Genomic DNA, 25640 nt, shown 5'->3' with positions numbered 1-25640 from the left:
GACTCGAGCTCTGACAACACACGCATTTGTTGTAGTTGTGTAATGGTTCAAGTCAATGTTTAGTATGGACTTCGGTACGGTGTCATTTTGATGATTTAGATTTATTCGTGTTTATCTGGAAGTTTGGTTCCACCTATAGAGTCACAGTCTCGAAACCTAGAGCTGAACCCTCCAGATATATCGTATTGTATCTTCACATATCCATAGCGTGAGGTATTTTCTCACGAGTCTCACACGGACACATGATAATGTATAGCCAGTCTATTCAAAGAGCGGCCCGTGGGCCACAACCTCCACACACACTGAGAAAAACCACAGAAAAAAACAATTTCACTGTCCCACAACGATTCATACATGAATCCTGACCATGAAGGCAACACGAGGGGGACGAGACGGAGAGGGATGTAGTTGCTCACATATCCCTAAGTAACCCACTTCAATTCTACAGGAGGGAACACTTGTCCAATTGAGCCGAGTGAACCTGAGGAAGGCAAAGGCAACTCATGAATAAGTCTAAAGTCATATCACTATTTATCTAGTGCAGTGTTCATTTTTATTTCGCTTTATTTATTTATTTCGTCTTGTGACTAAAATACCGTTTAGTTGCAGTCATATTTTAGTCGTCTGAGATGTTTCAGTTTACTAAATATAATCGCATTTAGGGTTTGTTTGTATGATTTAAATATTTGTCTCTCATCTACCATATGTTGTTATTAAGGTTTGAATTTACAGCACAGATATAACTGTTGTGATACTACAATATCTTTGTCCTACTAATAAAAATATTGAAATTAAATATTAGACGGCATTATGAATGCAGACATGACAGCATGTTTTTTTTTGTTATTTTAGGTAGTTATTATCACGATAATGTATCGTCAAATGTTTATTTTCCTCTCTTTTAATTGTTATTTGATTCTATTAACACAGCCTGACCTCCTCGAGCTTTTATTTTGGTACTTCCAGTTACTGGCAGTGTGAATTTGCATATTAGCTAAATATTTAGTTTCCCGCAAAATATTTAGATTTAACGTTTAGATTTAAATTTAGATTTAACATTTAGGTGTAACATTTGATATTTAGATTTAACTATTTAATACATTTCTAAGTAACAAATATTGTTGTAAATATGCTAAATGGGAGCTCAGTGTGTTCTGCAGCAAAATAGAGAACATATCTTTTACAACAACACTTTATTGGAATGCATTTGCATGACTGACCCATGTGAGTACAGACACTATTGTTATATAAGAAGGCAAACTCTATGTGAAAGTGTTTCGACACACTCCGAGTTCAGCTCTGGCCTCAGAGGGTGATGAGGAGTTCAAACATCCAGAGGGAGTTTGGCTTGGAGCTGCTGCTCCTTTCGTGTTGAAAGGAGCTAATTGATTTTTGCATTTGATCAGGATGACTCATGGGTGGTTGGGTAGGAGACCTCTGGGGCTACCTAGAACATTCTGGAGGGATCACTTATCCAATCTGACCTGGGAACACCTTGGGATTTCTTTGGAGGAGCTGGAAAGCAGTGCTGCAGAGATGCAGCCTCAGAGGAATGTGGATGGTTGGATGGATATTATGCATATGGGAATTTTGGGGAATTAATGAGAAATAAATGGATACAATTTTGGATAATTTAACAAAACTGTGTCATATACAAATGTTGTTTTGTCATAAGCAGACATGCATCCAAGATTATACCATTAAAAATGATGCAGCATTAGTGAGTATTATTTGTGAGCAGAACGTTGTCAACTGTCCTGCAGGAGGCAGAAGAAACAGCATCGTATTAGCATTAGTCACTATGAAGTGGGGTAAATATGTGTTATAATAAATGCTCAGACTCTTCCAGATCCACATGAGCGTCCGCCTGTTCATCAGCTATCTGTAGGAGTAAGGGTGTTAACCTGACGCAGCCACAGCTCCAGCCCTGGAGCTAATTATCTCCCCTGTGCAATTATGTCATTATACATACAGTCATTCCTAATTTGTCCCCTGGGCTTGCATTTTTATTAGCTCCCACTTTAGTTTCAGGAACACTACATCGATGTGTAATAAAATCATTTCTCGAGCTTGACGTGTTTTAATCATATTATGTGAAATAGGAGAATGTTTAGTTCCAGATACTAGGGAAAACATCGTAGTTGTTGTTGTTGTTGTTTATAGGTTATTATGCTATTATTTTAGTCGTCCAGCCCACCAGTGTTGTGCATAACTCTGCTGCGCCAATGTATTTTTGCTGGCACATGGTTCTCACTCCTTAGGGTGCTCATTGTCATTCTGTGGGAAGCATCTTCTCATTCCATCAAATGAAAGAAACAGAACTAATCGAACCTTTAAAGCAGCCTTTCGAACCCCCTGAAGTCTTTCATGTACCACGCAACGTACCTGTCGACCTCCTCAGTGACACACTGCTCGGGTCATCAATAATTCAAGAGAGATTTGCTCTTGTCATTTTCAACCTGTTTCAATCTCCAGGGCAAGATGTGATTTTTCCACATTGGCATTCATGAAAATGGCAAAGTGTCGCCTCCTGATGTCTTGGTGAGTTACAGAATGTGAAGATTAGTCATGGAGATGTCAGAAGCAGCGACGTTGAGGTTCATCGTTCACGACTCATCTGAGCTTTTCTGAGATTCCAGAAAGCGGGAAAAAAAGTCTTGTTTTCCACTTAAGTGAACATTGTAAATCATGTTAATGTAGCTGAAGAGAAATGTATTCAAATGTTGCTTTTTTGCAACATTTGACCGTTGTAAACCGTTGTAAACCGTTTTTTACAACGGTTTACGTTAAAACGAGGGATTTTCTGAATACACTAGATTATTATGCAGGGTATGTGGATATAAAACTGAAATTTCATTGAGCAGCTACAGAACTATATGTTTTATTACATTTATGTGTGAGTTAAGAAGTCACACTGATGTGGTGAAGTGGCGAGCACAGTTGTCTCACAGCAAGAAGGTCATCGTTTCAGATCCCAACCTTTCAATGTGGAGTTTGCATGTTCAAAATTAGGGATAAGACCTTTAGTGTGAAAGTAAGAGCGAATGGTTGTATGGGTTTAGGGTTAGGGTGAAATGGCTTTGAGGGTTGAAATTCTTTCTTTTGAAAATGCTCTTTACTTTACATATTGACTGTAATACAAGTTGCTCATTGTTCGACTTTATTGACAGAAAAGTCATTAATGCCCTTCAGCCAGGTGCCAGGGGGAGTATGAAAAAAGAACTCCGTAACCCTGAGAACAAAGTTAAATAATTTAAAAACTGAATGCTTCAAATTAGAGCAAACGTGAAAAAAACATCATACCTAACCCTGCTAAATACTAAATATAACATTGTAAAAATGCCATTCAAAACACATTATATTAAATGCTCTGTGTGAGCAGCTCCATAGGAATGAACAGAGCCAAATGGGCGGAGCTCCATCCAGTTCTTAATACATAATACATCCACGCTTGGAACGTAAGACAAGTTTGATGACATGCGTTGAGAAAATAACAGCATAGCCAGCTTCATTTTTGCATATTGATACAGTGTCTGCATAACAATGTATCTCTATCTTTTTCTTTATAACAGATTACAGATCTGAATCACGCCCCAGTTACTTCATCGTCATCTTTCTTTGTAAAAAAAAAAGAGGTGAAGAGGAGTTTTTGTTTTTTTCCAATTTTTTTTCAATATATGATTGAAAGAAAACACGTCAACATCAATAAAAGCAAGTGATGTGCTTCGGAACCCATTCTTGATCCCAGTATCTTTCAGTCACTTTGCATTTCATGGGGCTTTGATTTGTGTTGTAAATTTGAATTTTGAGATTGGCCCGTGCCCCCGTTTGTCTTATGGCTGATCACCATCATTCAACTTTCAAGCCCAGGCTTTTGACACTTCAAGTTATGGGATTCCCTTCGCCCTGCACTTGTCCTTGGTTGTCATCGAATCCTTGCCTCCATACCTCTGCTGCACCTCTGGCTAATTCTCCCCCACTCAATGTACAGCATATGTGTGTGTGTACTACATCTGTGCTCGGGTTGGGTACCGTTCATAACTGAACCGATACGGTACGGTGGCGGTACCTTATTTTGGTAGTTTTAAAATGTTTTTCAGTTGTAAAACAAAGTCTACACTTCTCAATGAATAAATAAAAATAAATAAATGTTAGTTAGTAATAAATATAGAACATTTAGGACCAGGTCACCGAAATTTTGCACCGATTCATTAAAAGTGAACCAATACTCTGTAGTACCAAGTACCAACACTAATCTGTGCATTGACTTATTGACAGTCAGTGTTAAATTGTCACAGGCATCTTCTACAATTATTATGCCCAGTTCCAGCATTCAGCTCATGGCTGACATTTTTATGACTTTTGCATACTGTTAACACTCTCCGCTGAGGATAAACAAGGGTTCCTCTCTCTCCATCTTTGGCCTTTCTCATTTTTAAGTGTCTTCACTTCATCCTCTCAGACATTCCAATCTGGCCCCTAAAGGACAACAGACTGTAGAGATGGAACCTGGGCAATAATGTAATCAGTCAGGCGCATGTGTTTATGAGCGGTCTTCTTCTAAGTCCTTGGTTCTCAAGCTGTGGTATGTGTACCACCAGTGGTATGTGAGCTTCCTCTGGTGGTACTGGCGGTGAAAATAATCAACTTATATCTCTCTCTACATCTTCATATAATTTAGGTATACCAGTGTGTGAAGTATATGTGTGGAAGAGGAGGATCTTATTGACATGGACATGGACATGGGTGGGGGAGTGGAAGAGGTCCTGGTGGAGGTATAGAGCTGGGTGTCATCTGCATAGCAGTGGACGAGATGTTAAATTGTCTGAAAATATGGCCATGGGGAAGGAGATAGATTATGAATAGTAGAGGCCCCAGGACAGAGCCCTGGGGAACACCACATCTTTAGTGGATTGTAGTGCTTGATATGAATAAATTTGGAGTGGTTAGACAGATAGGAAGTGAACCAGGTGAGACAGGTTAAGTGAGGTATTAAGAATGGATGAGTTTATGGAAAAACAATTTGTTTATGTTGTCCAAATGAATGGAAACTCAATGCAGTGTCCTAAGGAGAAACACACACTGACATGACATTAAAACAAGCGTTGCTACAAATGAATGGTGGAGGAAACACACTGAGCCCGTTGAAATTAACGGTCGTGTGAAAGTTAAGAAGCGACGCGGCACTTAAAGCGCAAGCTATCGTTTGTGATATGTTTATCGCAATTGTGCAGCCTTACTAACCACAATTCAAACTGTAGTCCTAAACCTCCAAACCAGTTCCTCAGGAATTAGTTTCTGCCTCATTAGGATCATATTTTTGGTCACCATGACTACAGGTCCTGACAAGGTCAGTGTTTATGGCAGAAAGTGGTAACAACTACGCACACACACAAACACTCATTTGTGTGCATCCGCTGGTGTGTGTGTGGGACATCTTGAGCTCCCCTCAGAGTTTAATAAAGCATCATTACATCTCATCCCTTCTGTGTGCAGTCATCTCAACCCCTCTGAACATCCGTGGGAAAAGGAGGAAATATACTGTAACATCACAAGACGAGACATATTCGGGGAACAGTTGTATTGCACATTTAGCATTTGACACAAATATGTTTTATTAATAAAAAAAACAAAACAAAACACTGGGGTAATTTATGGAAACATAATGAACAGTTGGATGCTGCACAGTAGATAGAAAGGATGTTTACTGTCTGAAAAATACATACACATACATTCATGCAATACAGGTAACAATACAGGTCTTTTCATGCAGTGTATGCCACATACAACTATAATAGATAGGAGGATGCAGAATGACCTTGACCTAATTTCCTCACCTCTGGGTCTCTTGGGAGATAATCTCCTGGTACTGGGGATTTAACTATTTCTAAGCTCATTCACTCTTAACCCGGCACGATTTCCCGTGTCTCTTCCCTCTGTGTTATTTGATATGCTTTCATTTGTGAATAGAAATGAGATCGCTGAGCAAATAGAAAGGCTACTTGCAAAAACATGCAATATGGGGATTAGGTAAATTGGGCACTCTAAATTGACCATAGGAGTGAGTGTGAGAGTGAAGGGTTGTCTCTATCTGTGTGTGGCCCTGCGATGGACTGGAGAACTGTCCAGGGTGTACCCCGCCTATCGCCCGATGTAGCTGAGATTGGCACAGCAACCACCGCGACCCTCTGGTGGAGGATAAAGCGGTAGATGATGACTGACTGACAAATCATAACATACATTATCTCAAGGCACTGTACATAGACAACATCAAGGAGAGCAGAGAAACCCAGCAGTTACACACAATGAGCAAGCATCAGTGGAGAGAGGAGAGAAAAAACTCCCTCTTAACAGGAAGAAATCTCTGACTCAGATATGTGCAGCCATTTGCCTCGACCGGTTTGGGTGAAAGGAAAATGGGGTACAGAGGAGAGGTGGGGGACAGAAAGGGGGGAGAGAAAGGACAAGAGGGAGATGAGGTAGAGACAGAAGTGAGAGCGAGACCAGCAGCAACTGTATCAAGTTACAAGTTTATACAGTCAATGATGACATGTTTATAGCAATACAATGTAATTTATATAAGCAGCAGCAGAGAGTGTTATATTATATAAAATTATACTGATATTCACTTTTAATTATAGCATAATAATAATGGTGATGATATGTATGATAGCGATCGAAAACTGGATCTGGATCCTGCAACCTGCAAGATGAGGATACAGAGAAAGAGAGAGGAAATGAAGGAAAGACACAAACTAAGGAGATAAAGACACAAGGTTAATGACATATAAAAAGTCATATTCATACCCTGAGTGTGAGAGAGTGAGTGTGAGTGCACCACAGGAAATTCCCCCAGCAGTCTAGGTCTATAGCAGGATAACTAAGCATAATAAATACCTTGAAGTAAAAGCTGAAATGTTCATCTTTTTATGTCAAACCCAAATGTGCTCACTGTTCCAATACTAGAGGAGGGCACTGTAACACCCATATTGAAGTCCCTACACTGGCTGCAGAGGTGCTTCACAATCTGATTTACTTTGAACCTTTAAGCCCTTAGGGAACCTCAGGTGTTTTGGAACAGAATACACTCTTTTTCTTATTACAGTCCACGCCTGTGGAACAGCCTGGCTGAAGACCTGAAGGCAGAACACAGACCCAAGACCTACCTTTTTAGTTTTATATTGAGTTCAGTATGTTTGTGCTCATTTATTTATCAGGTATTTAGGCATTTATTTTAGTTGGGATTTTTTTTTGAATCTATTGTTCATCAATTTCTTTATTTCACCAGCATTTTCTAGATCACCCTTGTACTACATCTTTTTAACAGGAGATCGCATTTCCTCAAGAAGTGAGATATGATGTTGCTTTAGTGATATCTGGTTCAATGGTCATCAAAAAGAGTGTTGATGTTGCTGGAGGCAAAGACATAAAGTGAAATATTCTTCTCCCCTTGTCTGTTTGTCTATTTCTGTATTAGATGGGAAATGCCTCAGAAACGTTTCTGATAGTGTCCAACATATCGAAAGACAATGACTTTCTTATGGGAACTCTCTACACAATCTTTGGTAAGTATTTGTTTTTCACTTTATTTTCACCTTTTTAACTGAAATGAACCTCAGACTGTATATGTCCTGTCACTCCAGGTGTCCTGTCAGTGCTAGGAAATGGGATCCTGCTGTTTGTGGCCTATAGAAAGAAATCCTCCCTGAAGCCAGCAGAGTTCTTTGTGGTCAACCTCGCCATCAGTGACCTGGGTATGACCGTCAGCCTGTTCCCTGTGGCTATTCCTTCAGCCTTCGCTCACATGTGAGTGACTGTTCCACCACTCTCTTTTTTTACCTTCACTAAGGATGTTGTGTTTTCATTGGCGTGGGTTTATCTGTAAGTTTGTCCTTCTGTTATAACTTCACAGTTTTTTTTAAAAGTATAAGTAAAAATATTTTGTGGTGTGTAAGTGATCACCCAAGAATCTACCCATTGATGACGTCACAGTGGTTAGATTATCTCTTTTAATGGGCAAGAATAACATATATCTGTCAAAACGCATTGGATTTGGTGGCAGTTTGAATTTAACATTGGAATTCCCATTTGACAAGTTCAGATCTCAGCAACATTTCAACACATCGGGGTGAATTTGGCAATAGCTATCAGCAGGTAAGCAGAAAGTCTTCTGGATCCAGCAGACCAAATGCAAAAGTTAACAATGGAAAAATGCATGTGACAAAGTGTTTAAACCTTGGCGCAAGTCTGTGCCCTCTGAGTGACCTTGATTTTTGGTTTCTTTGGCTTGTTGCAAAGAATGGAGGGACATGGAGAGACTTAGAACAGTAACAATCGTGCAAAAGTCTCCAAGTATTATGGTTTGGGAAACAACGGCTTTGTAATAATCAATGTTTGTCTGCATTGGTCAAACATGATGCCATAAACCATACGTTTTCTACCGCTTTATCCTTCACAGGAGGGTTGTGGGGGATGCTGTGCAATCTCAGCTGACATAGTGCGATAAGCGGGGTCACAGCCTGGACAGTTTGTCAGTTAATATATAGAGACAAACAACCATTCAACCATTCACTCTCACACCTATGGTCAATTTAGAGTGTCCAATTTACCTAATCCCCAGATTGCATGTTTTTGTACTGTGGGAGGAAGGCGGAGAACCTGTAGAAAACCCACGCACACACGGGGAGAACATGCAAACTCCATGCAGAAAGACCCTTGTTTTCCCTGGGCACAGATACAGTGCATGTAAAAAAATAAAAATAAAACATTACATGATTTTTTCTTTTCCATTTCATCCCCTGGCTTTCCGTGCTGGCTTCTCTAATCCCTGGAGCATATGTATGTGCCATGATTGCTTCAAAATGCATCACTGCTCTCTGGGGGGAGCAATGAACCCAAGAGAAGCCAAGGGAATGAATTTCCTGCTTCTCCCTCGGACCTCTGGGTCATCGCAAGTGAGAAATTGAAAAGAAAATCTGTGAAATCGATTACTATTGTGTCTATGATTAAAGAGAATAGTCTCACCTGTCCTGCAGAGTGGTCCCTTCTGCTTGGTGTTAGGTCTCTGTCAGATGGCAACTGTTGAATTTGTTAATTTGCTAATTTATAGATTTTTACTGGCTAATGGCCACCGGGGGGGCACTCTCTAGCAGTAAACACAAAAGTGAGACAGACGCGGGGAAAGATTATGTGCTGAAGATGAAGACTTCAGTGGCTTTAGTGCACAAGAAGAAGATGAAGATAGAGACCAATGACTTTTCTGGTAGGCTAAAGTGTTTTCTTTTCTAACCAGACGTGTTACTGTCGCGTTGGTGCAGTGTTTATTTTCTAACCAGGCATGTTGACCCCGTGTTTAAATTACGTTAACGAAAAACTTCCGTGTAGCGTCTTTCTATGTAAATATCTCATGTTACAACCATATGCGGCGTTACAGGTGGGCCCACGTCCGTGATCACGGACCCATCATTCAGTGCTAGTCATGCGCACTCACTCGCCATTCATAAAGTTGATGCATTCATTAACAAACTCCTTTGATAAGAGACCGAATCCTGGCGCCGCTACTGGTTACAACATGAAAACCTGCCACTTATATTCAAGTGCGGCCTATATATGTACAAAATTTATTTTCTTTTAAAATTTAGCTGGTGCGGCTTGTAGTCAGGTGCGCTCAATAGGCGGTAAATTTACGGTAACTATAATTCATATTCTGGAGAATAAAAGAGCAAATATAAACTGAGCGCTAGCCTGACAGGGGCTATCAAGGAGGCCACCATTGATCATCAGAGGCCAGCAGAGTTATTCCCACCAGAGGAGGAGGAGACTGACCATCAACAACTCGGAATCACATTTCCAAGAAGTGATGAGTAGAGGTCAGGGGAAGCCATTGATTGTGCTTCTGGCAGCAGTGGAAGCTGTGGACCTTCAACGCCACCCTGGTAACAATTCATCTCAAGACGAGGAACCAACTGACCCATATCGCTCTCCAAACAAGCCTCTCGCCACTGAAGCGATTGAAAGTGTCAGCCTGGTTTGAAGGTTTGAATCTGATCAGGACAAACATTACCTTAATCCAGTATGGTAGAATCATCAAGTAGGGAGTTCTGGCACCATGGGGGTGGCTATGGTTAGTTTCTTGCCCCAAATCGACACCAATGTTCAACTCTTAGGTAAACCCAGTAGCTCATTCAGAGGACGAATGTTGAATGTTGAATGTGAAAACAAGGAAAACAAGTCAATAACAAATGCACTCTCTTCTCCTTCCCCTCCCTCTGTTCAGGTGGCTGTTAAATGAAAGCGCCTGTATTTTCTATGCCTTCTGTGGTGTCCTGTTTGGCCTGTGCAGTCTGACCAACCTCACCGTGCTCTCCTGCGTCTGCTGGCTCAAGGTTTGCTGCCCAAACTATGGTAAGACATGAAGTACCCAGTACTGCGTGTGAAACTACCATCAGCCCAGTGATTCTATGAGGAGAATTTATTGAAAGTCATTACTGCTGAATAACTAGGGAGCTGCTTTGCCGGCAGTATTGCTCATCTCGCTGTAGAAAAACAGATTTCTTGCCCTCTAAGCTAAAAAACTTGGATCTGAAACGATACATATATTAAAGCCTCAAGGTCAACACTTAAATGGCTTTTTTACAAAGTAAAAGTGGCTGTGTCTGAATAATGCTAACGTCCACGGTTACATTTAACCTCGTTAAAGAGCAGTGAATGCAAATGAGGAGATGTTTTCAAGGCCTAGGGTAATTTATTCCCCTCCCCATATGCTCGTTTAAGAACCTCACAGACCGTCGAGTCTTTCTGGCTACGTTCATACTATTAACACAGTGAACTGAAAATTGTGCTGTTTATTTCACCGAAATCAGACATTTGAACATAGATTAGTCTTGAGCCAGTTAATTTGTCTGTTGCCCCATTAATGGGGCCATATCGGCCAGGATCAGGCTTTTTCCAAAGCGGTCTCATCCGCAACTCGAGGCTCTGTGTCTGTTCAGCAGGTTCAGGAGATGGATGAGTGGGCTTGATATGTCCTGTGTTATTATGGTTGCAATTCATGATATGGCCTTTACTGTTTCTGGGAGTAAAACTCATCATCATCATCATTGTCTCAGCATTTTCCTTGAAACCTAACGCTAATGAAAAGTCTGTGGAATTTACCAGGGATTTAACCCTCTATGAAGACTAACAGCTGCAGTATTGGCACAGTCTTTATGGCGCTCGCATCATAATTACACTCGCCAGAGTCTATTTTATTCCCCAAAGCATTATAGAGCGGATGTTAATTATCGAGTGATGTCGAGGGGAAAGAGCAATGTTTTCATTATAATCCAGAGGAGCTTAAGGTGAGTTGTGTTCACTATACCCGTCTGTCATCAGAGCTGAAGGAAAACAGAAGGATACGTACCCAATATGTCGAGGATCACTCTGGTTGTTGTTATTGCCACGCTCTTTTGCCATTTTCAGTGCATAAATACCTTCAAACTGTTTGCCGTCAACGGTGAATAACCCGGATTGGGCAACATCATTTTTGTCTGTGACATCCTGGCATGTTTTAACACCGGCTATCGAAAAAGATCAGTGTTTAAATTGGTCCGTACAAACAAATAAAGCAACAATATTCAGATGTTTAAGATTGATTTCACAAATCTGAGGTAGAACTTCTTAATCTCGGTGTGATGCTAACTCCACCAACTTGACTCGCCTCAGCACAGCACAGTTAAGCTGTGTTTCCACTAGCATAGTACCTGGTACGTCTGATTGGTCAGACTGCCTTCACAGGAAGAGACGTCCGACAGAAGAATCAAGCCGAACAATGCCGAACTGTAGATCAGTTAAAAAGTCCTAAAAATGTGGGTTAATCTTTAACAATTACCAGGGAAATGTCTAAAATCTCAATATTTAAGTTTTTAGGAGTCTGGTGTATTTAGCAACTGTGTCAGATGGAGTCTGTGCTCCGGTCATGGATGAACTGATTCTACTGATTCAGTTACACTTTACAAGTCCCGAGTCACTCGTGTGTGTGTCACGTCACAGCAGTTTCATGCAGGCGTGCAGTGATGACTCCGCCCATGTTGAGTAGGTACTATTTCGTAGTGGAAAACCGACGTTAACCTAAACTGTGCTGAGGAGAGGTGAGGCCAGGCGAGCAGGTGGAAAAGGGGCGATACAGTATTTGGAGCTCTGGACATCACATGCCTTTGCTCACAGTGCCAGTTTCAAGCGTTTAAAGAGTTCACTGCGCACTTTAAATCCACCGAGACTGAGACGTTGGTTACACCGTCACGCGGCTTTTAAGGTCGCTGGTTAATCGGCGGCATGTAAACATCAGACCGACATGGCTCGGGATGACCATTTCCATAGCACCATAAAGTAGGGATGAGATATTCTATTCATTACAAGTCTTTTTAACTGATCTACAGTTGTGCCCAGTCATGCTCTAACTCTCACTCTATATAACCATTATACTGAGAAACACGGGCACAGTCAACATTGTGTTTGACAATGAATGTAAAAGTTACGCACTACAGCTTTAATTCTAAAACTCTAGTCTAATACTAACCGTTTGTTATCAGTGGTGTTTCTGCCGCTTCTAACTGAAACAAACATGAAGTACAAACATCCCCAGGGCAAATGTTTCTGTGAGCTTGACTTGCTGATAAACGGTAAAGAATTCTGATGTTGTTCAAAGGGATGAATGGGGTCAGCTCGTTAGTGATATATGGTGCTCCACGTCTCACTCCCCTCACTGACCTCTGGAAAATGTCCGCCCTGAAATGCTGCAGTTTTCAAAAACACGGCCTGACATTTATGTTGGAGTGAGTTGCCACCACACCGTTACGTACTCGCTCACTGCAGCGGCATCACCTCTCTGCTCCCTTTGCTTCACTTTGTCGTGAATGCAGACTGCTCATGCAGCTAATTACTAATGAGCATAATTAATGCTTTTGCCAATTAAGCCGCTGAGGATTTGTATGCAAGACTGGGTCTCTGTTGAGTTATGGTCCATATTGATGTGTTTTAATGAAGTGTCAGAATACGAAAAAATCCAATTGGATTTCATTCAGATGTTGCTAATGACATTTTTTTTTTTAGAGGCGATAAGAGTTTTCTCGAGGGTCATTGCTCTCCTCATTAAACCCTCGTTTTGATTTTAATCGTCTTGACTTTCTCAGAACATTGTGTTTTTCAGCACGCCGATCACTGATAACTCATGCGTCATAATTCATTTAAACACCCTCTATATCTGCAAATGTTCCAACTTTAATTATGCACAGTTGACGTCTGCAATAACTATCCCTCACTCCAGTAAAATACATGCAGCGCTGCAGAATCCCACGTTCCAAATTCTTGAACGTCTGACAGAAAGTATTGCATGCGGGCACGATGTCTGGGAGACCCTTCACTGCATTTCAGTTTGTGTTTCTGTGTGAAAATGTCTTTCGGACACAACATGACTGACATGAATGTCCTTATAATGAAGTCCCAGGTTAAAATGTAGCCGAACTAACTCGTCGACTGTCATTTTGCATGCAATACTTTCTCGTGGGCATGAGAAAGTATCTTTTAAACGTTTTCTGTTTTTTTTTACTTTTTACCCATGTCCCTTTAAGGTCTCTGTAAAAATCAATCAAATGATTCAACACTAAATAATAAATTCCCTGCTGTTATGAATTACCCAGAAACACATTATGCAAACTCATTTAAATATAAAGACTACTTTACTGTAACTTGTGTTAACTTGCAAGTGCAATATATGAAAAAGTAGGCGGGAACATGTGACACGGTTGTCAAAATGATTTACAAATATAAATCTGGGAAGTGTTGAGTGCTGCTCATCCGACTAGACAGAAATGTTATGTTAAAATAGATTTGCTTATGTTTTCTGGTCAGACTCATGGATGCTGACACATTGTTGCCGGCAGCCAAAACACAGCTCGACATTGTATAAATCTGCTGGGCAGTCTTTATAATACATTTGAATTACGACTCACAACTTGGACTTAGACTATATCCAACTTCACAGCGACCTGCAAAAATATAAATGTGGTTCCACTTGAAATGCATAGGTTTTCCTTCTTCCCCGAGTCAGAGCTGCAGCCTCTTACTTCTGCTCCAGCAGCTGCCCATGTATGTGCTTAAAGAACCACACTGGAAGGTAATACCTGCAGGCAGTGGTGACATGAGAGCCACGAGAGTGTGCGCTGTTGCTGCAGTAGTCGAACTAAAAGTACATTCCAAGTCTTCAATTGGCTCAGCTATTGCTGCTTATCAGCACACTATAATTAAGGCTATGTTTTTTTTTTTTAATTTTCTGGAGGAACACAATCTGTGATGCAAAGTGTAAAGCCGCAGAGATTTCATGCCTCACAAATAAATGTTTGAAATGCAAATGAGCACAAAAGCTATTAAAAAAAACAAACATTTCTTTCAAGGAGCTTTGTAAAAATATATGCCTCTGACAGATATTGCATTAAAACACACTGTCCTTATGTTTCTAGTTGATATATTATATATCATATTAACATACAGACTCACTGACAACCCAAATTTTAATTTTGTCATGGGCTGAGCATCCTGTGTGGACATGAGTGAACCACTGCTCAAGGAGGCGTGTTTTCCAAGTTGTCCAAAACGTGAAAATTCTAATCCTCAAAGGAGTTGTCCCCTGTCCTTCAGATGTAGGTGGACAGCTCTGTCCTGTCCAGATGAGCCAGCTCTTCTGTGCTGTGATGTGTGTTTATGCAGAGGCTGTTTGGGTTCTCTAATGTAGAGGTCCAGTTTACCAGTTTATCAGAATTGAAGAAGCCTCTTGGATGAGAGGTGAAACATCTTCACTGTCACTAATTGGTGTGTGTGCAAATAAAAACTCATTCTAATGAGTATTTCGACTGCAAAATAAAAGCATAAAATCTACTGATTCCTGATTGTTGCTTGTAAGCCGAGGAGCTCAGGAACAGATGTGCACTGAACAGACACAGGAAGAGTGCCTTATCCTCTTTCCACCTCACATGGACATTGCTGTTCTTAATAGACCCAGGTTAGCAAATTACCCTGCGCTCTGTGATTTAACAACTGCATGTGGCTCTAGTGCATTTGATTTACAGCCCCCCCATGAGTGCTGATTAATTTGTGAGTGCTTGGTTGAAGGTGGAGGACTCATTCCACTCCTCTGTGCTTGACTAAAGTAGAAGAAGGCGGGACATCAATACCACAGTTAAAGGAGATTGACTTGCAGTTCAGGATCAATGTTGGGCATCTGTCCTGATGTTAAGTGGTATTGGCTGTGAAAATTGAGTCCTTTCAGTAGCAACTAAGCTTAAACAGATTCTCTGTTTAAGACTCTCCCATAATATTTGGCAGTGGATGTAATTGTACAGTCAACATGGTGGTATTAGCGTGTATGTTTCGTGCAAATCCTTGGACAGAAAGACAAGTGTGTTACAAGATAACTCAAGAGAGACAAATATTTGGATACTTATTCTGCGTTCCATTTACATCGATCCATGGTACGTTCCCTTTTCAGGAAATTCCGAGTTCCGACCACAAATGGAACACAACTTTAACTGCACGGCATTCCACTGGTTCAAATCCCTGGTTTGACCGGGCATTTTTGAACTGTGTGCACTTCCCTCAGTCCAAAAACATGTAAATTGGAATTTGGTTAAGTCAACTTGGTTATCAATACATTGATCATGGGTGTGAATGTGAGAGTGAATTAGGACTTAAAGGAATACTTCATCGATTTGCATTTAGCTTTGTATTACTAGAATAGTGGTAGTATTTTTGAAAAATTGTGCTTCCTAACCTCAGTTTCCCCTGAGTTGAGAAATATCTTCCTTCTTTTCTTTGTTACGTGCCCACCAGTAACACTTGGTCCTGTTAGCATAACTGTTAGCAAAGATGGCGGACACTGTTTACATTCTGGGTATTTTGCAGTTTCAAGCCTCAGACCAAGGCTGGGACCAAGTGCCACTGGTGGGCACGCAGCAAAAAAAAGAATGAAGATATTTCTCAACTCAGGGGAAACTGAGGTTAGGAGGCACAATTTTTCAAAAACACTACCCTATTCTAGTAATACAAAGCTAAATGCAAATTGGTGAAGTACTCCTTTAAACGTCATAATTCAGTCATTACAAGTTATTATGAAACGGAAATTTCACAACAGTCAGTAAATTACAATGCATGCAATTTTGAAAGTTCTAAATTCAAAATTCTCAATTCTTGCATTAGCATATACTGTAGAACAACTGCATTATGTGATAGTGCTCCATCACAATTACTGTTAATAGATACTGAACCACAGCTTAATAGATATATAGAAATTGATTCTGCACTCAAAACTCTGTGTCAGGACCCACAAATTGGTCGCAGGAGATTTTTTGGGGAAAATAAATAAATTTGTGTATATATTTAAAAAAATAAAAATTGAGTTGCTATATCTCGTCACTATTTATAATGTGATTTGGGTCACGGCAGTTTGCCATCTTTAAAAAGTAGATCCCCATATAGAAAGTTTGGGAAATACTGGATTAATGGATGAATTTTCCACTACTTTTGACCAATTAGTTGCTAACAATGCTGTGCAAATGTGGAGTATTGAACTTTTAGTTTTTCTGAAAACTGTTTGCTGTTTGATCACATCTCAGTTCCTTTTGCCTGAGCCACCAGATGTTCCTGACTAGCATCGACCCAGTTGATTCTGCGGTGTCCTTAGCAGGCATTGGAGGAAAATATCATCAATCATTACTGAGAGCTTTTTTCCCCCCAGAAATTGCAGTTCTCCATGTAGGAAAAGAGTCCGGGTGGAATCCTTCATGTGCCGCTCAGATTGCTGCACAGCTCAATCGGTGATGGGATGCTTCACATCTGTTATCAGTTATAGCCGCACCTTCCCATACAACACACAGCTCAGTGACTTCCTCAAGGCTTTATCACCACTACCACTCTCAGCATGAACTGCAATAGAGGATCACATTTAGCTCAAGAGGCTGGTGTGTTTCCTGAGATAAAGCTCCCTGTGTTCCTACTCCACACTGAAGATGCTCTTGTCTAAATCAACTACAGTAGAATGTGGTTGTTGATGTGTTGACCCTTACTCCCACTCAAGCACATGATTGATATTTATTTTACTATGAACGGAAATACCTCATAAACACCACACTCAATATGTGCTACAGTACATTTTTAATTAAGGAATACAACTGTAGAATGATGAGATTTATTAAAACAAGGAGTTGTGACGGACTATAACTGATAGAAGATATAGCAACCTCACTTTATAGCATAGACCAGACTGAAATATGTATTAAAGCTCTGCCAATACAAGAGACACCAATATGAAAGTGCCTGAAATGTGTATTATGAGCGACCCCATTGTTCAAAAAAGAGATCAGTTTGTATGTAATGGCTTAAGTCCATGTTTAAGCATCTATAGATAGTTGCTTGTTAGAGTGGTGTTCAACACAATTGTACCTGATCCTACATAGTGTCCTACCTGTAACATGTGCACAAGGGCCTGTGGGTGGATGACGTTCATGTCACGTGGATCATAATGGACCAGCCTGGCTAACACCAGATTGCATCTTAATCTCATTTGAGATTCAGCCGGGTCTGGAAAGGTTACAGTCACCTCCCACTTTCAAGAGACAAGACCAACGGACATAGTATGCAATTTGATAGACGTACAACCAATCGGGCCATTGATCCAGACGACACATGCAGAGTGACGGCGAACATGTCAACAGACAGTTGTCTGAGGTGAGCTCCGTGGATCAAACAGCTGAATGGAAAGACAGCTGTCCCCCATATTCTCTTTCACCCCAACCGGTCGAGGCAGATGCTGCACATCCATCTTTGAGTCTGGTTCTGTCAGAGATTTCTTCTTCTGTTAACAGAGAGCTCTCGATGATGTCGTCTATAACAGAGCCTTGGGATAATGTATGTTGTGATTTGGCAAACTCCAGAGAATGTCCAGACCCGTTTCACCAAACCTTTACCACAGCTCACCTCTAAAGGCAAATATTGATTTTTTTACCAGTATCAGGTAACTGTCAGTAATCGGTCTCTCCAACTCTTCCTCAGGTAACAAGTTTTCATACTGCCACGCCTGCCTCCTAGTCGCAGGGGTCTGGTGCTACGCTGCTGTCTTTGCTGTTGGTCCCCTGTCAGGATGGGGGCAGTACGGCCCGGAGCCGTACGGCACGGCGTGCTGCATCGATTGGCATGCACCGAGCCAAAACTCTGCAGCCATGAGCTACATCATCTGCCTCTTCTTCTTCTGCTACATTGTTCCTTGCACCGTCATCTTCCTCTCCTACACATTCATCCTGCTGACCGTGAGGGGCTCTCGCCAGGCTGTGCAGCAGCACATGTCGCCGCAGAACAAGATCGCCAATGCACATGGACTTATTGTTAAGGTACTGTAGGCTTCCAAGATTACTTCCAAGATCCCCTCAAAAGTATTGGACTAAGCCAAGTATCAGGTTGAAAAATAACAGAAATTAATGAATTCTCTTAAAGTCATAATGACTTAAAAGGAACAGATATCTTTAAAAATGTATGGAATAACCTTATCACAAACATCAAAAGTTTGATATTTTGGAGTTAGATTCTTTCTTCTTTCTGCTCCACTTCCTTCAGAGAATAGTATTCATTTTATATTTTTCCTATGAATGAAATAATCTAATCTAATCTAACATTGATTCAGTCCCCCTCTGTAGCTATAACACTTTCCAATCTTTTGTGAAGGCTTGTGTAGTGTCTATGGGAATTGTTACCCTTACAGACACTTAGGATGGGGTCAGGGTTCACAAAGTTGGATGCATAGAATTGTCCAAAATGTCTTTGTAAAGTTAAGCATTATGATGTCCCTTCCAGTCTTGTAACCGGTATTGTTGGTTTAGTTGAAGACATTTTTGCTTCTCACCCAAGTGCGTTCATCTACAATCTTGAATTTTTCCCTTCATTGGAACACTACAAAAACAACCCCATACCATCTTTCTTCCTCAGTGATAAACAGTGGGGCTCAATAATTGTGTCGATATGTCTAAATGTGTGTTTTTTTCTTCTTTTTTCCAGCTTTCTGTGGCCGTGTGCATCGGTTTCCTGACAGCATGGAGTCCATATGCTGTTGTGTCCATGTGGGCGGGTTTTGGTAACCCAGCAACTGTACCGCCCATGGCTTTTGCTCTGGCAGCAATATTTGCCAAGTCCTCTACTCTATACAACCCTATCATCTACCTGGTGTTCAAGCCCAACTTCCGCAAGTTCCTGTGCCGCGATGTGGCCCAATGCAGGAATACGCTCTGTGGATGTCTTTTCCGGCACAGTTCCCCACAGAAGGGAACCTGCAGACAGTCCCACAGCAGAGAGGAATGCAATGCTACAAGGTTGTCCAATGGGCTACCAGAGAACCACGGCATCTGCAAACACTGCACCTGCCCGGAAACAGTCCAGGATAGCACAGGAAACCTCATAGGCTCCAACCCGCAGCAGACTGCCAGGATACTGAAAGGATCAATACTCAATGAGGTGGCTGTCAGTCAGCTCTCCAATGAGATGCAGAGTGATTTCCTCTAAAGAAACAAACAGTGTCAGACAGAAACAAGGGGAGAAAAAGAAAGACAAGGTGGGGGGAAATGGGAATTTAATTAAAAACAAAAAGGTCAAGTTGGCCAAAGTGGTAAAAAAAAGGACTTGATTCATGCCTCAAAACAGCCAACATGCAACAACAGATGTGTACATCTGTGTTTCATCAGGTCAAACCAACGTGATCATTTTCACTGGTCAGCATAAATCAAACAAGCCTGAGACTCCACAGTCGAGGAACCAAGACTTTTTATTCCCTAAATTACATTTTATGTACGTATTTATTACGAGATGCTGTATTTAATGTTATCAGTATTTATTCATGCATGCCTCACATTGAGGAATAACAGGGTTGCTATTGTTGTGTAATAGAAAATAATTTATGTTCTCTTGTTGCTGGAGATCAGTGATGAACAGGTTCAAATTAAGCTCCATTACTTGCAACGTGTCAGCGTCTACATTAGGGCTGCAACTAACGATTATTCACACCATTAATCGTTGTGTGAGAAAGTGTTGAAAAATGTAGTCCAGTGTTTCCCCAACATTGAAAGAATGTTTATTTGTCCACAAACCAAAATGATTCAGTGATAATGATTTCTTTGTTAGATGCAGTAAAGAAACCAGAAAAGATTTGCATTTAAGAGGCTGAAAAAAGAAAAACAAAATAGTAGACAATTCATTTAGTAACTGATTCATCGTTGCAGCCCTAATCTCTATTCGTCTTCATAAAGTAAGCCTATATGTGGTGAAGAACAAAACACTGTGGTAAAGATTTGTAAAGCTTAGTGATTCCTTTGTTACACGTGTTAACATTTTTTACCTCGGGCAGTTACATTGATTCCTCTGTAGGGAGGAGCTGCCAGTTTCAATTACGCCTCGTCAGCAGTGTCCAGGGCAAAAAGAATGAGGTTTTTGAAACAGAATCTCTAACTCTCAGTTAGCTCGTTTCTCTCTTTTCTCAGGAAAGCATGTTGTTATAAACGCAGTTTTCAGAATGTGGAGACCACATGTTTTAAAGAACAAACATAAAACAAAAAAATATCGTGTTGAAAAATAAAAAAAAAAGCTTTGAGGCAAATAATTAAAGTTCCGGTCGGAAAAATCATAAAAAGAATAAGATTGATTGCTAAAAGATCGTGGCTCTCTGACCTTAACACAAACAGACACCCTCGTTTTATATGTGACAGCTCACTATTATAGTGATAAACGCTTTTCTTTTTGTAGGTTTCTTTGCAGCATAGGCACTCGTTGCTGCTGGTGATAGTGCATCGCCCTCGGTCCTGTCTCCCTCGCTGAACAAAGCCTCATGTGATGTGACAGATTTAGTTTAGTAAAGGCCACAAATTTCAAATGTCAGTCATATCCTTTGAACCTGAATCCAGTCAATAGCAATGTTTATATGGACACAAATAATCATGAAGGAATCCCTGATCAGAATAAAAATATGTCATGTAAACCAAAAGCTCTGATCTGTACAGCCCATTCGGAAGCTAATTTAATTCCAAACCAGGAGGCTGCTACATGTCGATCGCCGCTCGGATCGGGGTCTGATCCGTATTGCTCGTATGATCTGTTTGAAGAACTCGGTGCGTTTCAATTCCAAAAGAGAATGATGAACAAAAAGTCACAGACATGATTACAAACAAACAGATCCTCGCTCAACTCTTCAAACTCTTCAAAGCACCGGTGTTCTCAACCAAGTGAGCTCTCTTTTTCAATGCTGGCTGTACTTCAAATGTGTTTGTCAAATGACGTTTTGCCTTTAATATTTGCAAGAGATGCATCGTCATACTCTCATATCAGAGAATTACATTTACAGTTTCTGTTTAACAGTTACAACATATGCCGTCTGCTGTACCTTTAAATATGAGCATAATCGCTTATATACCTTCTAGAACTGCGTGATGTAATAATGCCGCATTATGAAATAACGTAATGCATATTCACATTCATATTATGTAATAAAAATGTGCTCCATTTTATTATTACATACTATTTGTAATAATAATGACTAATAATATGGTGCATTATGTAATAATCAACTAAAATACATCTTCATTATACTTTTTTGAACAGTTAGGCGTAATTAAAGTTTAAAAAGCCAGATTTTCTGTACAAGATCCATTACTTCTAGCTCTTGTTTGCACTTATTGTAAGTCGCTTTGGATAAAAGTGTCTGCTAAATGACATGACATGTAATCCATACATTAAGCAAAAATGTATTACATTATCACATAATGCGGTACATATACATCACAAATACATCACAAACAAGGTTAAATGGGGAGCTACCACAAATAATACACTATACTATATCTTGAGCTACTATATGTACATCTAGAACATAGCGAAAGATATGTAATGAAAGATCTTTGGACACACCATACAATCTCTAAGTGAATTGGAGTCAGTGTTGTGTTTACAAATTGGCATCTGTGTGTTTTTTCAAGAGGGGAATCAGGAAGCTCTTTTTTTTTATCTGAAACAAAGGTCAACGCAGCAGAACATCAGAAACACAAGCATCATTGTGTGCTTTGTTTTTTTCTACAAATCGTGGTCATGGGTTCCAGTGATTTTGATAAAAATCAAAGTGCGCAATTTGCAAACGGCAAACAACAAACTCTGTCATGGCAGACGATCACCAGATCACTGCACTTTATTTGCACACGATCACTTAAGCGTCTGCTCTCGACGTTGCCAGAAGGTCTGTCTCTAAACTGTGAAAGGACAGTTTAGGTCACGCAAGAAATGTTGCCTCTATTTCCTCTTATAAATAAGTTTGACTGTCTTTGGAGGATAATTTGCTCCCTCATCGTCATCTTCCTCACAAATACTTCAGACACTGGTATAGTGAAATTAGAGTGCGAGAGATAAGGTGAGCTCCACTCAGATCACACACTCTCCGTATGTGATCCGATCAGTATTTTCTGATTTTCCTCCAAGTACCACCAGAGGAAGCTTGTGTTCCACTGGTGGTACATGTACTACAGCTTGAGAACCATGGGTGTAGAGTGGAGAGTCAATTAACCTAATCCCCAATCTACTATCGGTCTTTGGACTGTGGGATGAAACTTGAGTACCCGGAGAGAACACAGGTCTGCGCTCATGGGGAGAACATGCTAACTCCACACATTGGCTCATTGGCTGAAACACCTATAGGTGATAAAGGTGTAGATTTTAATTGTGGTTTGGTGGTCTTGAAGGAATACTTCACCAATTTACATTTAGCTTTGTACTACAAGAATAGGGGTAGTATTTTTGAAATACTGTGCTACCCAACCTCATTTTCCCCTGACTCGAGAAATATCTTCATTTTTGTCTTTGATACTTGATCAGAAGCCTGAAACTGCAACGCTAATTCCGCTCTTTTTAGAGCCACTCGTAGGGGGACGGGACCTCATTCCCAGAATGTAAACAGTGTCCACCATCTTTGCTAACAGTTACGCTAACAGGACCAAGTGTCACTGGTGGGCACGCAACAAAGAAAAGAATGATATTTTTTAACTCAGCCTCAAATCTCTTGCTGTACGGCAACAATGCTAACCATTGGACCGCCATGTACAACAGCATTTATTTATAATTGCTTGCTTCTGTTGTGAGGACCAAATGAAAATCAGACCAAAGATTCAGACCAGATCATTGTATTGCATGAAACTTATTTTCGTGTGAACGTTAAGATGACAGAACGAAATCATGTGGTTCATTTATTGTGTGTGCGGTTTCGTCAGTCCCAGCACGTTAGCAAATTCTGTCACGCTTGACACACACAATCACCAAACTGAGCATACCAAATTATATCAAATTAAATGGTCCTTGAGCCATTATGTCAATATAAAATAAGTTGGCGAGATTAACTGTATGTTGATGCATGGATAAAGGCCCTCCGGACTTCTGTGCTTCTCTCGCCTCTTTGAAAACAGACTGTTGACTGCCCTGTTTTTCACTGATAAGATTTGTAACATGAGAGACGCAGGGCTTCGCTCCAGCACCAAAATTATACCAATAAAGGAAAGAGCCCAGCGAGCGGAGCTTGAACTTGAACAGTATTTGTCCTACAAGCGGTTTAGTACTTTATCCCTTTGCAGCGCAGGACATCAAATTAACCTATACAAAAAGACCTGTCACAAAGAATATTAATCAGATCCGATCTAGCCTGACATTCATGCCATGGCATGATTCCTTTTTTCTAATAAGGTGAAAGGACATTCTCAGAAACAACAGTATCATGTCTCTCATGTTTCTTGGCTGCATTAGTGCTTTTGAAGCCCTTTGCACGTCGACAACAGTAAACCATGATAAATAGCACAGAATTGTAAATAATTCAGAGGCAAATTTTGACTCACCTTCAGTGTTTTTCAGTGAGGGAACATTCCGAGATTTTCGGACCAGGGCTCTGTGTTTACAAGAGTGCATGTGTAAGTGAATAGCACTTAAAAGAGTGTTACCAATTGACAGCTAAGAGAAAGGAATGAGGCAAGGATAGGGGTGCCCCTGTGCAAGGGACCCAATCCCACATTTCTCTCCGTGCTGCTCCTGTGCCCAGCTTGTGTGTAAATATAAATGGTCTGTATTTATATAGCACTTTTCTGACCACTCAAAGCTGCTTAACACTACAATTTTGTCACAGTGTCTTGCCCAAGGACACATGGGCACATGGGCTAGTGGAGCTGAAAATGGAAGCCACAACCGTTCCAGTTGAAACACGACTCCCACTGACCCCCCCACTCACTACTGGAGAGGTGTAGAGGTCAAATTCACTATGACTCTAATTGGTGTGTGTACAATAATATTAAATTCTAATTCTTGTAGTATCCTTTAAAATGTCTCAACCATTTTACTGTTATCAGGGCACACCCAATACTACTTTTATGATTAGTTTACTCACATCTGTGCATCAACTTATGTGTGTATGTATGTAATCTGGCTGCATGAAAAGCAAGCAGCCGTAAAGTCAGTATGTCTTTACTGATGTCAGCATCTTCTGCATCTTGTTTGTACAACAGCCTCAGTCTTTCACAACTAGCAAAAATATAATCATCCTTGGCCCTAAAAAGAAAATGCTAAGCTAAAACTCTGTAGTTGATTTGTTTGAAATATGATTATTAACGCTACTTCTTGGCTCTTGAAGGAATGAATGCCAAATCACTGTTGCCACCTGAACTAATAAATACCCTTTACAGTAATACCTTGGCTTGGGGTGTGACCCCCCCCCCAAGTTACTTTAGTTCTAACTGATATGTATGGTCTGGGATTTGGTCGTTGTTAGAACAATATTAGTCCTGCATGAAAGGGAAACCACTCACCTCGCGTTCATTTGAGCGATGCCATTATCAGAGAGTAACCCCACTGTATGTGCAAGTGCACATTCCTTCCTAACATGAAGGGGGTCATACAGTATCCACTGTTTACCTGCCAACATTGATAAGACGATTGAATAAAAGCAATATTTGTTGACCAAACATATATACACATATGAGGTTCAAGTGCTAGGGCTAACTTGTGAGATAAGGTGAAGGAAGTTTCAGGCATTCTGGCCAGGGTTACATTCAGATATACACGAGTGAAGATTTACTGCTGTAAAACAAAAGTAAAGACAGAAGTTTCTGCCAACAGAGTCAGTAAAAGTGTTCCCATCACTTAGCACAGACGGAATAAGTGATGATTAATGTGTTTAAAGCTGAGGTCAGTTCCTGAGGCTCTTCTTCATCTTCCGACTTTTCCCTTTTGGGGGTCGCCACAGCAGATCCTCTGCCTCCATCTTGCCCTATCCCTTCCTCTTCTGTTTCCCCAACTGTCCTCATGTGCGCCATCACATCCATGAACCGTCTCTGTGGTCTTCCTATTTTCCTCCTGCCTGGCAGCTTCATCTTCAACATCTTTTGTCCAATATATTTCAAAGCCAGTCAACCTGAGCTGTCCATCTTGGTCATTCCCGACACAAATCTCAGTATCTTCAGCTCTGCCACCTCCCGCTCCACCTTCCATCACAGCAGGTCTCACGACTGTCTTGTGGTCCTCCCCTTTCACTTTTGCTGCCATCTTTCTGTCGCACATCG

The 25640-nt window shown here is 40.7% G+C and overlaps 1 protein-coding gene across 1 annotated transcript in view; it reads left to right on the top strand.

Moving 5' to 3' along the window:
* opn7b (opsin 7, group member b) overlaps positions 1–19622 on the top strand; it is a 52441-nt gene extending 32819 nt beyond the window's left edge. The window contains exons 2-6 of the mRNA XM_044038931.1: positions 7478–7565; positions 7644–7806; positions 10277–10404; positions 18079–18413; positions 19075–19622. Coding sequence (XP_043894866.1) covers positions 7478–7565; positions 7644–7806; positions 10277–10404; positions 18079–18413; positions 19075–19575 — 1215 coding nt within the window. The 3' untranslated portion in view covers positions 19576–19622. The remainder of the gene's footprint in view (positions 1–7477; positions 7566–7643; positions 7807–10276; positions 10405–18078; positions 18414–19074) is intronic.
* The last annotated feature ends 6018 nt before the right edge of the window (positions 19623–25640 follow it).

This window comes from Solea senegalensis, linkage group LG11 (assembly GCF_019176455.1).
Source record: "Solea senegalensis isolate Sse05_10M linkage group LG11, IFAPA_SoseM_1, whole genome shotgun sequence".
Classification (NCBI taxonomy): domain Eukaryota; kingdom Metazoa; phylum Chordata; class Actinopteri; order Pleuronectiformes; family Soleidae; genus Solea; species Solea senegalensis.
The sequence above is the reverse complement of the archived record's forward strand: the minus strand, read 5'-3'. Positions and strand labels throughout refer to the sequence as shown.